The 14,406-nt window shown below is 42.8% G+C and overlaps 1 protein-coding gene across 2 annotated transcripts in view; it reads left to right on the forward strand.

Annotated features, from left to right (window-relative positions):
* The first annotated feature begins 3,042 nt into the window (after positions 1-3,042).
* Positions 3,043-14,406, forward strand: part of CPNE4 (copine 4) — a 511,336-nt gene continuing 499,972 nt past the window's right edge. Inside the window, exon 1 of one of the 2 annotated variants that reach the window (XM_047737056.1) lies at positions 3,043-3,154. In XM_047737056.1, the coding sequence (XP_047593012.1) occupies positions 3,099-3,154 (56 nt within the window). In that variant the 5' untranslated portion in view covers positions 3,043-3,098. Of the gene's footprint in view, positions 3,155-5,949; positions 6,394-14,406 lie in introns of those variants that run through there. The other variant, XM_047737060.1, reaches the window with a different exon arrangement.

Below are 14,406 nucleotides of genomic sequence, written 5' to 3' on the forward strand. Positions count from 1 at the left end.
AGAACTACCCTATGACCCAGCAATTGCACTGCTGGGTATTTACCCTAAAGATACAAACGTAGTGATCCGAAGGGGCACGTGCACCCGAATGTTTATAGCAGCAATGTCTACAATAGCCAAACTATGAAAAGAACCTAGATGTCCATCAACAGACGAATGGATAAAGAAGATGTGGTATATATACACAATGGAATACTATGTAGCCATCAAAAGAAATGAAATCTTGCCATTTGCGACGACGTGGATGGAACTAGAGGGTATCATGCTTAGCGAAATAAGTCAATCGGAGAAAGACAACTATCATATGATCTCCCTGATATGAGGCAGAGGAGATGCAACATGGGGGGTTAAGGGGGTAGGAGAAGAGTAAATGAAATAAGATGGAATTGGGAGGGAGACAAAGCATAAGTGACTCTTAATCTCACAAAACAAACTGAGGGTTGATGTGGGGAGGGGGGTTAAGAGGGGGGTGGGATTATGGACACTGGGGAGGGTATGTGCTATGGTGAGTGCTGTGAAGTGTGTAAATCTGGTGATTCACAGACCTGTACCCCTGGGGATAAAAATATATGTTTATAAAAAATAAAATTAATAAAAAAAAAGTGTGAAAAAAAATTAAAAAAATTAAAAAATAAAGTAAAATGTAGGGTAAGGACACAAATAGACATTTTTTCAAAGACATACAGATGGCCAATAGACACATGAAAAGATGCTCAACGTCACTAATCATCAGGGAAATGTAAATCAAAACTATGGTAAGATATTACTTTACATGTGCCAGAATGGCTAAAATGAAAAAGACAAGAAATAATGAGTGTTGGCAAGAATATGGAGGAAAAGAGACTCTCATGCACTAGTGGGAGGAATGTAAATTGGGGCAGCTACTGTGGAAAACAGTGTGAAGTATCCTTGAAAGATAAAAAATAGAAATATCATATGGTCCAATGATTCTGCTACTGGATATTTACCTAAACAAAACACAAGCATTAATTTGAAAAGATATATGTACCCCTATGTTCACTGCAGCATTGTTTATAATAGCCAAGATATGGAAGCAGTGTACATGTCCATCAATAAAGGACGGATAAGGAGGATATCACACACAGAGAGATATTACACGGCCATAAAAAAGGATGAGGTCTGGTGACGGATGGACCTAGAGGGTACTATGCTAAATGAAATAAGTCCAACAGAAAAATATCATAGGATTTCACTCATATATGAATCTAAAAAACAAAAGTAAACAATAAAGCAGAATCAGATGTATAAATACACAGAAGAAACTGATGGTTGCCAGAGGAAAGGGGGGTATGGGCATGGGGATAAGGGGTGAAGAGGAGATGGAGATACAGGTGTCTAATTATTGAGTGAATACATCATGGCAATAAAAGGCACAGCATAGGGAATATAATCAGTGATATTATGATAACATATAGTGACTGGTGGTTGGCACACTTGTGATAGGCATAGCATAGTGTATAGAGATGTTGAATCGCTATGCTGTACACCTGAAACTAATGTAACATTGTGTGTCAACTCTACTTAAATGAAAAAAAAAAAAAAGACAAAGAAATTGACCCTGCTGGACCTCAGTTGGAGACAGCCATCCTACAGAACTGAGAAAATAAATTTGTTTTTCAAGCCAAAAGTAAAAAATTTTAAACATGTGACTAGGATGACTGAGGAAATGAATTTTTAGTTTTATTTTATTTAAGTGAATTTTAATAAATTTAAGTTTAGTTACATGTGTCTGGTGGCTACCATATTAGTGCAGGGCTGGACCTTTGTCATATGGCGATCTTATCTGCAAGAAAGGCTGAGTAATGACAGTTTGGGGCTGAGCACATTTCCCCCACCTGTGACATCGTGCTTTTCTTCATAGGGAAAAACAAACAAAAATGATTACAGTCTAGGCAGATAGCAGTCTCTGGAACAGAGTGATAGATACATAACTAACACTCATTAAACCGGAAGAATGAAGTCTTAATGGGTTTATCACAAATGTGACGAGTGGTGTGGCTAGGCAGACATTATGTAGCTAAAAAGCAGAATCCCAGAGCTAGAGTTTGGGTCAAATGCCTTCTTTTCATCATGAGGAGACTGAGGCTTAGTGGGGTGACTGAGAGTCTTAATTAAGAGACAAATGGGATAACCTGCTCTGAAATAAGAGCTGATTTAGCATCCTTTCAAACATCACCTGTGGTATCATGCAAACTCTCAGAAAATGTTCTCTGCCTCTTTTTTTTTTTTTTTAAATGTAATGAAGAAAAGCTAGAGGGATTTTGATGCCATCTATTGGTAGACAAAAGTATAAGGCACTCCTTCATAGCATAGCTTGTTACTGATGGGTGAGGCCCCAGAGGTCAAACAGGGTGCCATCCAGAAGCACAGGGGAAGGTCTGATCCCTGTGTCAGCTTGGAACAAGTATATCACTTCTCTCCTGACTCTTAGCATCCTGAAAGGGCTTTCTTAGAGCTTTCCTTTCTGCTTTCCAGTAATACATCCTTTCTCAGGCATTTACAGAAACGCAGAGGAAGACCTATCAGTCAGTTCTCAAAATCACATGAGAAAGAAAAGAACACACTTTTTTGAGTTATAAATAACCCTGGGGGGAAATGCAAGATTTTTATTTGAATCAAAGCCTCAAAAATAAATCCTGTTATTTACAGCCATCCCTTTGACTCGTTGAGTATGTAACCATCCTACAGCTTGGAAGGAAAAAAGAAAACAGAAATTCAATTTCAAAACAAAATGCTCACCCTGACTCACTCAAGGAAGGATCCAGGGTTTTTAATGCAGGGCATTGACTCTGCCTGTTTTTCCCCTTCATCATCTGCTTCCCTTAAAAAATGGTATCAACTGCATTGGTAAGAATTCGCATTTCTTCCCTTTTGTTCCCTGGCTCCATTCCAGCATTTCCCTTGTCACACTGATGGGTGGGGTGCCTTTCATATTGGCATAGGACAGTGAGCGGATATCTCCCCTTATGTTAACCAACAAAGACCGGCAAGGGGATCTACTCAGAGCTGGAGCCTCCTTCGCGTCTTGGGAACACCAGTGGCACCGTGACTCTGTGGCTTGGATTTAGACAATTTTGATGATGGCTGTAGAACCCAGCAGCTCAGAATCCACAAAAATTAGAATTGGAAGGAGGTGAGTGATACAGATAACGGGATGTCGATGTCACAATTGTTGAAGGGACTCTGGCTGGTGAGCAACTTGCTGTGGGGGCAGTAACTGCAACCATAGTTCATTAGTGGGTTATAGATCTTCATTTACAGAGATAAGCTGTTGATTTCATATGAAAGGTGGGAGTAAATTCTCCTTTATGTGCCCTGAGAGCCTCTTTGAATTTACCTTCAGTGTCATGCCTTGAAAAAAAAAAATCCAAGTTTCTGGAAAAAAGCTGCATGTGTGTTCTGCACACTGACTTGTAGGCAACTGTTTCTAATTAGGGAGCTGAAGCCGGCTGGCAGGGGAAACCATATTTGTCATAAGTTGTGGCATTGCATTTAGTTTGTGTGTCTGTGCTTTTAACATGGGGGCCAGAGATGATTGTATCGGATTCTTCCCTATGGGTTCTGACTGTATTCTTCATTCTTTTCCATGGTTCATGTGTTCAGCCAATCTGCCTTGTCCCTTCAGAGCCTACTTCCATTAATACTTCCATTAATAATTATATTAATTGCATTAAGCATTAATTGTAATACTTCCATTGATTACTTCCGTTAATACTCCATTAATACTCCCTTCCATTAATACTTCCATTAATACTCTCATTAACTAGTTGTGTTCCCCAGTCTGGGCTTTCTGACCATGCAAACCCCAGGTTTGTTGTAGAAATCATGAAACCTACCTGGGCAGATTGTTGAGAAAATTAGAAGGGATAGTCAACAGAGTGCCTAACAGATTGCCTGGAAATAGTACATGCTCAGCACGCCTCGAAAATAAGAGGTTTGTGTTAAATGATCTCTAAGGTAGTTTTTAAAATCTAATTTAATTGTTTATTGACTGCTAAGGACAGATGTCGAACTCAGCATTGGGGTCACAATCACAAACAAGACAACAAAACAGATCTTTGCTTCACAGGACTTAAATTTAAGGGAATAAAATCAACAGGCAAAGAAATCACTTTCCTTTTGTTCCCCTTCAGCTTTGCAAGTTCAATCCAGCTCAAACTTCAATTCAAGTTCATTACCGAGGCTGCTACTTCTTCTTCTTCTTCTTTTTTTTTTTTAAGATTTTATTTATTTACTTGACAGAGATCACAAGTAGGCAGAGAGACAGGCAGAGAGAGAGAGAGGGGAAAGCAGGCTCCCTGCTGAGCAGAGAACCTGATGTGGGGCTGGATCCCAGGACCCTGAGATCATGATCTGAGGGAAGGCAGAGGCTTAATCCACGGAGCCGGAGCCGCTCAGGTGCCCCACCAAGATGACTACTTAATTAAACCTGAAGTACTTTCTGACTTACTATTTTCATATTTAGTAAACATAGGCTGATTTTATGTGCTCAGCATCGATCCCCCTATTCTCAGTGGGAAGATCTTGAAACTATAATGGAGAACTATCCCTATGTTTCACTCTGAGTTAACGTGGATCAGGTGGTGGTCCACTCTGGCTCCAGGTGTGGGACAGAGCACACAGAATGCTCCCAGACACAGGAGAAGGCCTGGTGCTTCAGTGCGATCCCATATCCTGGGGTGCATTGATTGGCTTATGTTTAGCCACATGACCCAAGTTTTTCAAATCAAAGTGAATCAAAGGAGCTTTGGTGTATAGGCAAACTCCCTAAGATCCTAGGGTCAATGTTTAGTGTTATCCTACTTCAGAAGGTCTTGAGAGGTGAGCTAAGGGAAGAAATATATTATTGTTTTTTCCTTCTGAAGACTCTTCTCCCACATCTCAAACATCTTCCTAATTGCCTTGATAGAACCATTAGTGGGGCGCCTGCTCCTTATTGCATTATTTCTCCATCTCTGCCCTTTGAAATTGAGAATTCTGGTTGGTGAAAAATTCTTGGCTGATAACCTCTTCACATGAAGAGCAGCCTTGTTAAGAGGATGGGGAGGAAGAGCCGCCTCTCTCCCTGCATTCCTGTCCATATTATATTGTAACATCTCCATGTCAACCCGATGTCAGAGACAACCTTTTTTCTAACCCTTAAGGATTCTGAAGCCCAGTATGTGATTCTGACGATACCTGAGAGATATGGTGTGGCAATATGCTGACAGAGTAGTTGTCTAGTTTATCTGCTGTTGCAGAAACAAGACACGATGCGCAGTAAGTCTTTCTATTGCTCGTTTATCTGAATTTGACTTTGAATAAGTTTTGGAACAGGAAAACCATACTTACTTCCTAAAGTGCTTCATGACATGTGGCAGTGGTTACTCCTTACATAAGACAGCATGTTTCTGTATATTTTAAAACAGTACTCTCTAAATTAATTTCTTTATCTTATACTTATTTGTGAGATGGATGTATTCAGGAACACATGTGATGAAGAAAAGCCTCCTCCATTCAATTATTCATGCATTTATGTACTAAAAAAATAAATATTCGGCTCCTACCATATGCCAGGCACTTTTGTGCGACCCCGAAGATACGGAAGTGGGCAATATCATATCTTCATTTTTGGTAGCAGTGAACATCCATTTAAGAAGTTTCCTTGAATGTGTGCAACAAGAAGTATCGCTCGCACGCTCTCCCAGATATGACCGCTTTATTCTGAAGTGGAGATGAGGTCTAAGCATTTGGAGAACTCAGTTACGGTCCTCAGGAGCCCCGCGTGAGCGACGGAGCCGGGCGGGCAGCACGCCCCCGCATCCAGTGCCGGCGCTGGGCGGGGCCGCGGACTCGCGTTCCCGGGGCAGGGCTCGCCTCCGCCGGAACCCCCCAGGGGGCGCTCGCGCCGAGGTTTCCCAACTAGTATCTCGCCGGTTGCCGGGCGCATGGGTTTCGTCAGAAGGTGGAAACCTCTCTGAGAAGCTGCCATCTCCCCACCACCCTCGCGTCCCCGTCTCTTCCTCCCTTCCTTCCTCCCGTCTCCTCTCTGTTCCCTCCGGCTTCCTCCCTGTACCTTCCACTTACTCTCTGAGTTTCCTGAGAGCTCAGCCTCCACCTCCAACATTTTCACCCTTTCCCCAGCCCCCACCTCCAAGGATGGAGTCCGGGTTTCCGGAGAGACCAAACTCCCCTCTCAGCATCATTCGCGTCCGCTGTTGCTAAACTGGCCTGAGAGGACGAGGGGGGAGGGCGTCCGACCCCCCCGTCACACCACCACCAACTACACCACCAACCACCTCCACTCCAGAGCCGGATTCTGCATCCTCGGGGTAGGACAGACCTCGTCCCAGGCTCGATTCTCTTCCTACTCTTCGAGGTTGGTACCTCCAGGTAAGTAGATGCCAACTCTGCATTCCTGTGTTCTTGGGGCGTTGTGATGGCAAAGTCCTTCGGGCTGCTGCGTAGCAAGACCAACTTTTGAGATGCGCTGGGTTTCGCTCAGATTTGCTTGTTTATCATTGCTGCTGCTGTTTTAAGAAGCAGCTACGAGCACAGTCTTTAATCCGAGGGAACTTTCATCCCATGCATCTCGTCTTCTGCTGTCCGCTCAACTTGCCTCGGTGGGGTGGGGCGCGCGGGGTGGGGAGCAAGCCCGCGGAGGGGACAGCAGCACACTCGCCGGGGATCCGGTCCTGCAAGCGGTGGCGGGGGGAGTGGGGCGTTGCTGTTTTAGAAATCCGGGAGAGGGAGGGGAGGAGAGTCCCGGCTGAAGTTGCAGCCTCCCCCTCTGACAGTGAGAAAGCTTTGGGAAATTGTAGCGGTGGCCAGTCCTTGATCTAGCTGCTGTTGGATTTAGCCTCTCAGCTTCCTTCCTCCACCCCCCTTACAATAGGTCCCAATAGTATGTAATGGTGGCCGGGCCTCTCGGACTTAAAACTAATCAGTAGGCTTGCAAGTCCCTTGATTCAACCAAGTCCGTCACCGCTCCTTCTGTTAAAGTAGCCATGAGGGAAAGGGGGCCAGGGGTGGGACTGGAGGGACCACCAAACAGCTAGCCATGGCCAACTAAAGAGATCAGAACCCCTTGTGGGATAAGAGAAGCCCGTGGATTGTTAGGGCAGAATCCAGGGAGACAATTTGGATGTGATCCATGCCAAGTCTCAGTGTTGATGACTATCTAGTGGGGAGCTGGCTGAAATACTCTTAGGAAGATGCACTCTTTTCCCTTGAAAGAAGTGGGTGGGCTTAAGGCTCCAGTTCCCATCCTGCCCTCCAGATCCCACCGCACCCCCCAGGCACCCTTGCAAGACTGGCTTCCAGTCCCAGAACTTGGGAGTCTCTAGGAAGTATCACAGACTGCAGCGGTGATCCCAGGGGCTCAAGGTTAGGAAATGCGGGCTGTGGGGGTTCCTGAGGTGGAGGGAGGAAAGATGGGCAGAGAAGTGGTGGTGGATGAGTTAGGGAGGGGTGAGTGTCCTGGGAAAGTTTGTAAGAGAGATACCTGGAGAGAACAACCCTTCCCCACCCCTCTTCCCCATCATACATATTGACCCACTGATGTTATAGGATTTCAGTGTCTTTTGGGAGGAGATGCCTCATTCCTCTGCACCTGTGTTCAAAACTATGCAAAACCAACCCTAATTCCCTTGTTTCCTCTTGTTGCTTTGCCAGAGATTTTAAAAGCACTGCTCTGATTGTTCTTGGCTCACATGGTTTTCATTTTCCTAAACAGCATTTTTGAGCTGTCCAAGGTATTTAAAGTGTCCTTAAACCGAGACTAAAGCCTAGTAGTTTTAGTGAAAAATCATCTTAACTTCAAATGAAATATTGTTTTCTCCTTGTTCCTTCCTTCAGTTGCCCTCTTAACATCCCCTATTCTCAAAGATGCTTGTGGGGTGGGGTTTTTTTGTTGTTGTTTGTTTGTTTGTTTTTTTTTGGCTTTACATCAAAAAAACCTCTCTCCCCAGAAAAACCAACTTTCCTAGAGCATAGATGTTTTGAATCCTTGACAATGTATTGTAGTTAGTATACACTGGTTAACCTGCATTAGCACACACCCCCCCACCACCCCCAAGAGCCAGAGACAAACAAGAATTTTACTTATTTGATGCCCTTCAAGTTTAGGAAGGTCCCACTTCTTTTTATTACTCAGCAGATAAGATAGAGCTCAGGATGGCTATTGCTGTGATTAAATAACTTCTGATGTTTTCATTTCCCTTACTAAGCTGCCATTTCTAGGTTAAATTCATTTTATTGGCTTGTCTATTTTTAAAGAGAGACTGACAGAGTTGCTCTTGCAGATCAGGGATCTGAGCTCAGAGTAGGTCAAAGGTATTCACATGTAGGGAAGTGGATCAAAATAGAAGGGCTGGCAAATACAGATAAGGACACATGTGTTAAGTGCATACTAATGAAGACCAGAATCTCCTCATTTATCTCTGATGGGAAGATTATGACAGCTTTACAAGATCAAACTCAAATCACAGCAAAACTAGGTGATGTTCCCTGCATTACATAAAAGGAAGTATCAGTCCATAGCAGGAGTGGATGTTGAATCCTGGGCAGTTTTGAATGGTTGGGTGAGGAGAGCTTGCCTATAATGGAACCAAAGGTCTACTCATGTGTTACCATGTGAAAACGCTCTTGGCCCTCAAACTTTACCTTTCCTGTGAGTGGTCAGCCTCGTTCTTATCCTTCCAGATACACTCCTAGTATAATTTATTGGAAGCAGGCACAGATGGGGTCCAGCGAGTTTCCCAGCATGAGACAACCACTTCACTAGAGTTTCTAAGTATTTCTTTCAAAACAGTAGCTCTGAGGTTTGTGATTGTTTTTAAATTGTACTTAAAAGACTTCCTGTTTATCTCTAGGTCTCTGGTAGCAACATGGCATTTTGCTTGAATCATTGATTTTTTTTTTTTTTTAGGGTAATCCTGCTTTTAGAGGTTTTAATTAAAAAGTCTCTTGTATTAAAGTGTTTCTTAATCTACATGTGGATTTCTGATTAAAACATACCTCATTCCAGTTAGTAGGAAAAAAGGTGTTAACCTATTTCCAAAGAAGTTTTATGTAGTATTCCAAAAAATGGAAGATTTGATTCTTCCTATCACCAGATGATTTGAGTCCACCATGACTAAAAACCTTAAGATTTTAGTGACTATAAAAAATAACCACAGAGAAAAAAAGTGGGTCAATAGTGGAATCTTTATTCTCATCTGTGTTTGAATCTTTTGGAACCCAACTGAATGTTTTCATATGGTTTGCAGCAAGCCTTTTTATGTACCTTGAAACATAATACTCTGGATCATTATGACCACCTTTATCCATATAAAGGATTTTTCCATTTGGAGGCAAATGTGTTGGAGGTGAACAGTTGATGTTATGTGTCATTAATGCCCACACTTTCAGGGGGATTTGAATCCAGAACAAAGAGTGATAAGGGCACTTTGATGGCATCAACCTGACAGACTGGGAAAAAGGCTCTACACTAATAGGGAAAGTCACTTCATGAGTTTTTGTATTTTTTAGCCAGAGATATGGCCAGAAGATCTGTATTTCATTTCTTCTTCTTTTGAAGAAGAAAAAGGCTAAATTTGTTCTCTATGTTTGATCTTTCCATTTTTGTTTTGTTAATATTTTAAAAGAAAACAAAAACCCCTTTGGATCCATATGGTCACCCAAAGTCATATTGCCTTGGCAACAGTAGCCAGTAACCCAGAATCACAAAATACCCAAACAGGACATTTAAAATGCATTTAAAATAAAAATGTCACATGGTTCAAGACCATTCTATAGTGCATCAGAACTGACCTTCCAGCCTACAATAATAGAATTCCATTTCACTCTCCCTTTCTCCGGATTGAATGTAGGTGATAAAGAACAGATTATAGGACTTTAATTCTTTTTTTGGATATCCTAAAAGTTCTCTAATGGTTTTTCTTTTGAGGGAAGCATGTTATGTAAATGAGTGGGTTGGAGTTACAAATCCATTCTTTGAATAAGGTGTTTATGTGGAAGTTGGTGAAAGTCCAAAATCAAGCTCAATAATTGGATCAGGAATGATGTGCTGCCTTTTTTATGATATTGGAAGTAGATGATAGATAGTAAGGCCTTGATTAGCACCAAATTCACAGAGTGGATGCCTGCTAACACGTGTGACTGCATAATAAAGACATTGTAGTGCCTGCATATACTTCTCATCTTTTCTGCACTAGGAATCTCATTTATGTGGGAGCTTTCTGTTTCGTCCATGAATTACTAAATATATATGATATAGTATATGTTTTCCCTAAGTTGGCAAAGCCCAGAAAGTCCTTTCTCTGGCTCTTGTATTCTTTGGAAAGCCTCTTGACAACCACTAGCTTTTAGGTCAGTAAATATTGGAGGCTTGAAAGCCAGTTTTGAAAAGTGGAAGAGAGTGGTAAGGATGCCTTATTTGGAAAGGTTTATTCCAGTTCTCTGGTTTTAGTACACTCCTGGGTGTGGGGGAGCCAACTTAGAGTTGGCCCGTGGTGGGCTCATTTCTAAACTGTGGGCAACAACTTTATCACTTTGTATCTGTGACTCTCCAAACTGGAAGAGAGCTTGGGGATCATCTCTTGACTCTAGCTATTTAATTTGACAGATGTGGAAACTAAACTTCAGAGAAGTGACTTGGTCAAGATTAGGGGACTCACTCCACAACCCCCCGATGACTCCTTTCTCTGTATAGAGACTCAAATTCTCTGGAGATAATTACTGTGGTGGTGCCAGTCTCTGGTGCCACGGACACCTGATAATTTTTACTGAGTTGAGGATAGTGGGGTGGGTGGCTCCTGCCTCTATTGGAGTGTTTTGGGGATCAGGCTTGGGACTTACAACTTTGTTCTCTCTTGGAGCCAATGCAATATTTACCCAGTAGATGTGATTAAATTTGTAGAAAATCATTGTCTGCAGCCATCTCAGTTAATGTGCATGTTTTGTGAAGAATTGTTCATGCACAGTCTTAGTTTTCTATTTTAAATGTCATAATTGAATCAATAAAATAAACAAAGCGAGTTTATGAACGGATACACTTCCAGGAACTCAAAGGGGAATCTTTTATTCTGTTTTCAATTAAAGGTCCATTCAGAAAGAACAAACTCTAAAACGTTGTTTTTCCATCTTTGGCTCAAAACATAATATTTCTAACTTTGTATTTCTTATTACTTAAAAAACGAGAAACATTTCTCCTTGGAAACATCAGGGGAAAAATACAGTATTTCAGGTTAAGCCTAGAAACCGTCTCAGGTTTAAGGTGTCTTGACTAAAAGATCTTTCTTATCGAAGAGATTTCAAACCTCTGCAGGACAATTCTTCGCGCTTTGAGGGAGAGGAGGAACAAAAATAAGCGAGCAGGGGTCTAAGGGGAAGGGCCCGTCCCTGGTAGCTGTTGAGGCAAGGGGGAAGGGCTGGAGAAAGTTGGCTTTAGAGTAGACGGTCGCTAGAGGGCGCCCGAGCACCGGCAGAGCCCACCTCCTGGGACCATGAACCTGACTTCCAGGCTCAGCGATGGGGTTTAACTGAACCCCAAAGCTGTCCTCAGGTATGAAGTATTGGTTTTCCCAGTGCCTCTTACTCTCCAGTCCAAATTGCCTCAGAAAGAAGACAAAAGATTTGCCTTCGGAATCCTGTGGGGCTCTTAGGTTGCCCAGGAACTGGACAGCCTGCCTGCTCTTAGGATTCAGCATGATGCACTGTCCTGAGTTTGGCCACCCTCTGTTTCCTCACACTGGGGCCTCTTACCAGTGGAAGAACTCTGGATTTAGAAATACCTGGTTTGGGACGCCTGGGTGGCTCAGCTGGTTAAGCAGCTGCCTTCGGCTCAGGTCATGATCCCAGCGTCCTGGGATCGAGTCCCACATCGGGCTCCTTGCTCATCTGGGAGCCTGCTTCTCCCTCTGCCTCTGCCTGCCATTCTGTCTGCCTGTGCTCGCTCTCTCTCCCCCTCTCTCTCTCTGACAAATAAATAAATAAAATCTTAAAAAAAAAAAAAAAGAAATACCTGGTTTGAATTTGGGGCTTACAGTTTTCATGCTGCAGACAGAATAAATTACTTCAACTGCATGAGTGTTAAAATCTGGAAAGTGGGGCTGGTAGTAGTTGTGAATATGGAATGTTTAACAGGGTCCAGTAGTTTAGTGGGCGGGCAAATGTTAGCTCCTGTGTCCCTTCTCTTTTAACAGTTCCCTCAAAACTTCATCCTTTTCTTAACACATGAGCTTCTTTCTCTCCTATCCATGACCCCACTTCCTCAGCAGAAGGATCTCATTTATCCATCTGTTGAGTAATAATTGATCACAAAACCTGTATTAGGCACTGGGGATAAACATGGCATTTGTATCTTTGGAAGTGGCAGGCTTGTGGGGAGACGGGTGCGTGAGAACAGATACTGAAACTCATGGAGGTTAAGTCCGAGGAGTGAGATGAGCAAGTTTTGTAGGTTGAGAGATCTGGAAATCATTTGCTTTGTCTCAGAGAACCTGGGGAATGGTCCCTCAAGCCCCTTATACTCAGGTGTTTTTGCTTCTCCCTGGATATCAAGGAACCTGGTCTGGGGAGGGTGATTCTGAGGGAGAGGAAGTAGCGGGGTCGGGGGAAATCTCACTCAGTGTGCACTTAGGTTTGCGTGTCTCTTTGGCCATGCTGATGGAGGCCCTCTAATCCAGTCAGCTCCTACCACCACCCTGTGGATTTTAGCTTCATCTATATCATAAGTACCCATATAATTGACTTAATCCATTTAATCAGGAAAGTGACCTTTATTTTTTTTTTTTTTTTTTTTTTTTAAAGATTTTATTTATTTGTCAGAGAGAGAAGAGAGCTAGTGAGCACAGGCAGACAGAATGGCAGGCAGAGGCAGAGGGAGAAGCAGGCTCCCCGCCAAACAAGGAGCCCGATGTGGGACTCGATCCCATGACGCTGGGATCATGACCTGAGCCGAAGGCAGCTGCTCAACCAACTGAGCCACCCAGACGTCCCAGGAAAGTGACCTTTAAAGGAAACATGAAAGAAGTATAACAACACAATAAGGAACGCATCACTGAGGGGTGGGTCTGGAATAATCTAAATAAGGATTCTGTTTTTTAAAATACTGAAAGGTGTATTCAATAGAAATATCAATAAAAATGAAAACTAATAAGGGTCGTAGTAGAATGGTTAAAAGAAATGTTTTATCATTATCTTTCAAGTGATGGAAAATCTTTTAACTTACTTGGAGACCCTGGGGGCACAGGGTACCTGATCTGATGTCTTTGTTAGGTTTTGTACAGTTGTTTCAACAAGTAACTTAGAGACAGAAATTCCAGTGACCAAATGGAGAAGTCTAGGAGTTTTGTCTGTGAGAACTTGTGGTTGTGACACCAGGGGCTGGGCACCTTGGGCCTCATGTGTTAATTTTCCCTGACTACATCGATTGCAGAACTCCTAGAGTCCATAGTTGGAATTCTGTGACTTGACCCATTGTCTATCATGTTGGAGGAAAGTCCTGATAAGAGGAAAAGGGTAGAAATAGTTGGTTTGGTCCAGGAGGGGCCAGTGAACAACATTCATCACAGCTCATGGCCCAACTGAATTTTATAGACAGGGAAGTAAAAGCTTCTTATGAAATCAGAGAATGTGAGAGCTGGACAATCCTATCAAATTAGGTACACCCCTTTCCCATTTTTCAGATAAGGAAACTGAGTCCCAGCAGGGTGAACTCACTCGTCCAAGCTGTTTGGTGGCTGAGTTAGGGCAAGACAGAGGATTCTGTACCCTTTGTCCTGGCCCTGTGCTGCACGAATCTTCCTCCACTCTTCACGGGAGCAGGACTGTCCCTGTCTTATTCACTGCTGGACCCCAAACGGCCAGGCATCCAGCTGTTGCTCAGCAAGCTTTGGTTGACTGTGTGAACAATGTGGCTTCCTCCTTCCTCACTCTTATTCAGGAGTGTGCCAGGAGATCACTCGGCTGCAATGCAATTTGGTAAAGACAAACATTTGCTGAGCTTTGTTTGGAAGTGGCTTCAGCTTTGAAGGTAGACAGAACTTGTTCGAATTCTGGCTTTGTCACTGGACAGCTCTTTGGCTTTGGGAAAATTACCAAGTCTCTCTGAGCCTTATTCCTTTTGTAAAAACAGGGATAAAGCAGAGGACCTGCGTCATAGGTGTGCACTAAGTGTTACTTATTTCTTAGCCTCCCACTCCTCCTCTCCATTCTTCCCAGAAAAGATTTAAAGGAGGATACAGTACCTTTTCCAAAGTGATTTTAATTTATTTGAGATAATGCACATGTATCTTGCATAAAAAATAAAATTATTCCACTATATAAACATAAACACATATATAATCACTACAAATACATATTCTGTGGGCTAGATATCATTAGTCCTACATTATAAATAAT

The sequence above is a fragment of the Lutra lutra genome, chromosome 1 (genome assembly GCF_902655055.1).
Source record: "Lutra lutra chromosome 1, mLutLut1.2, whole genome shotgun sequence".
Lineage (NCBI taxonomy): Eukaryota > Metazoa > Chordata > Mammalia > Carnivora > Mustelidae > Lutra > Lutra lutra.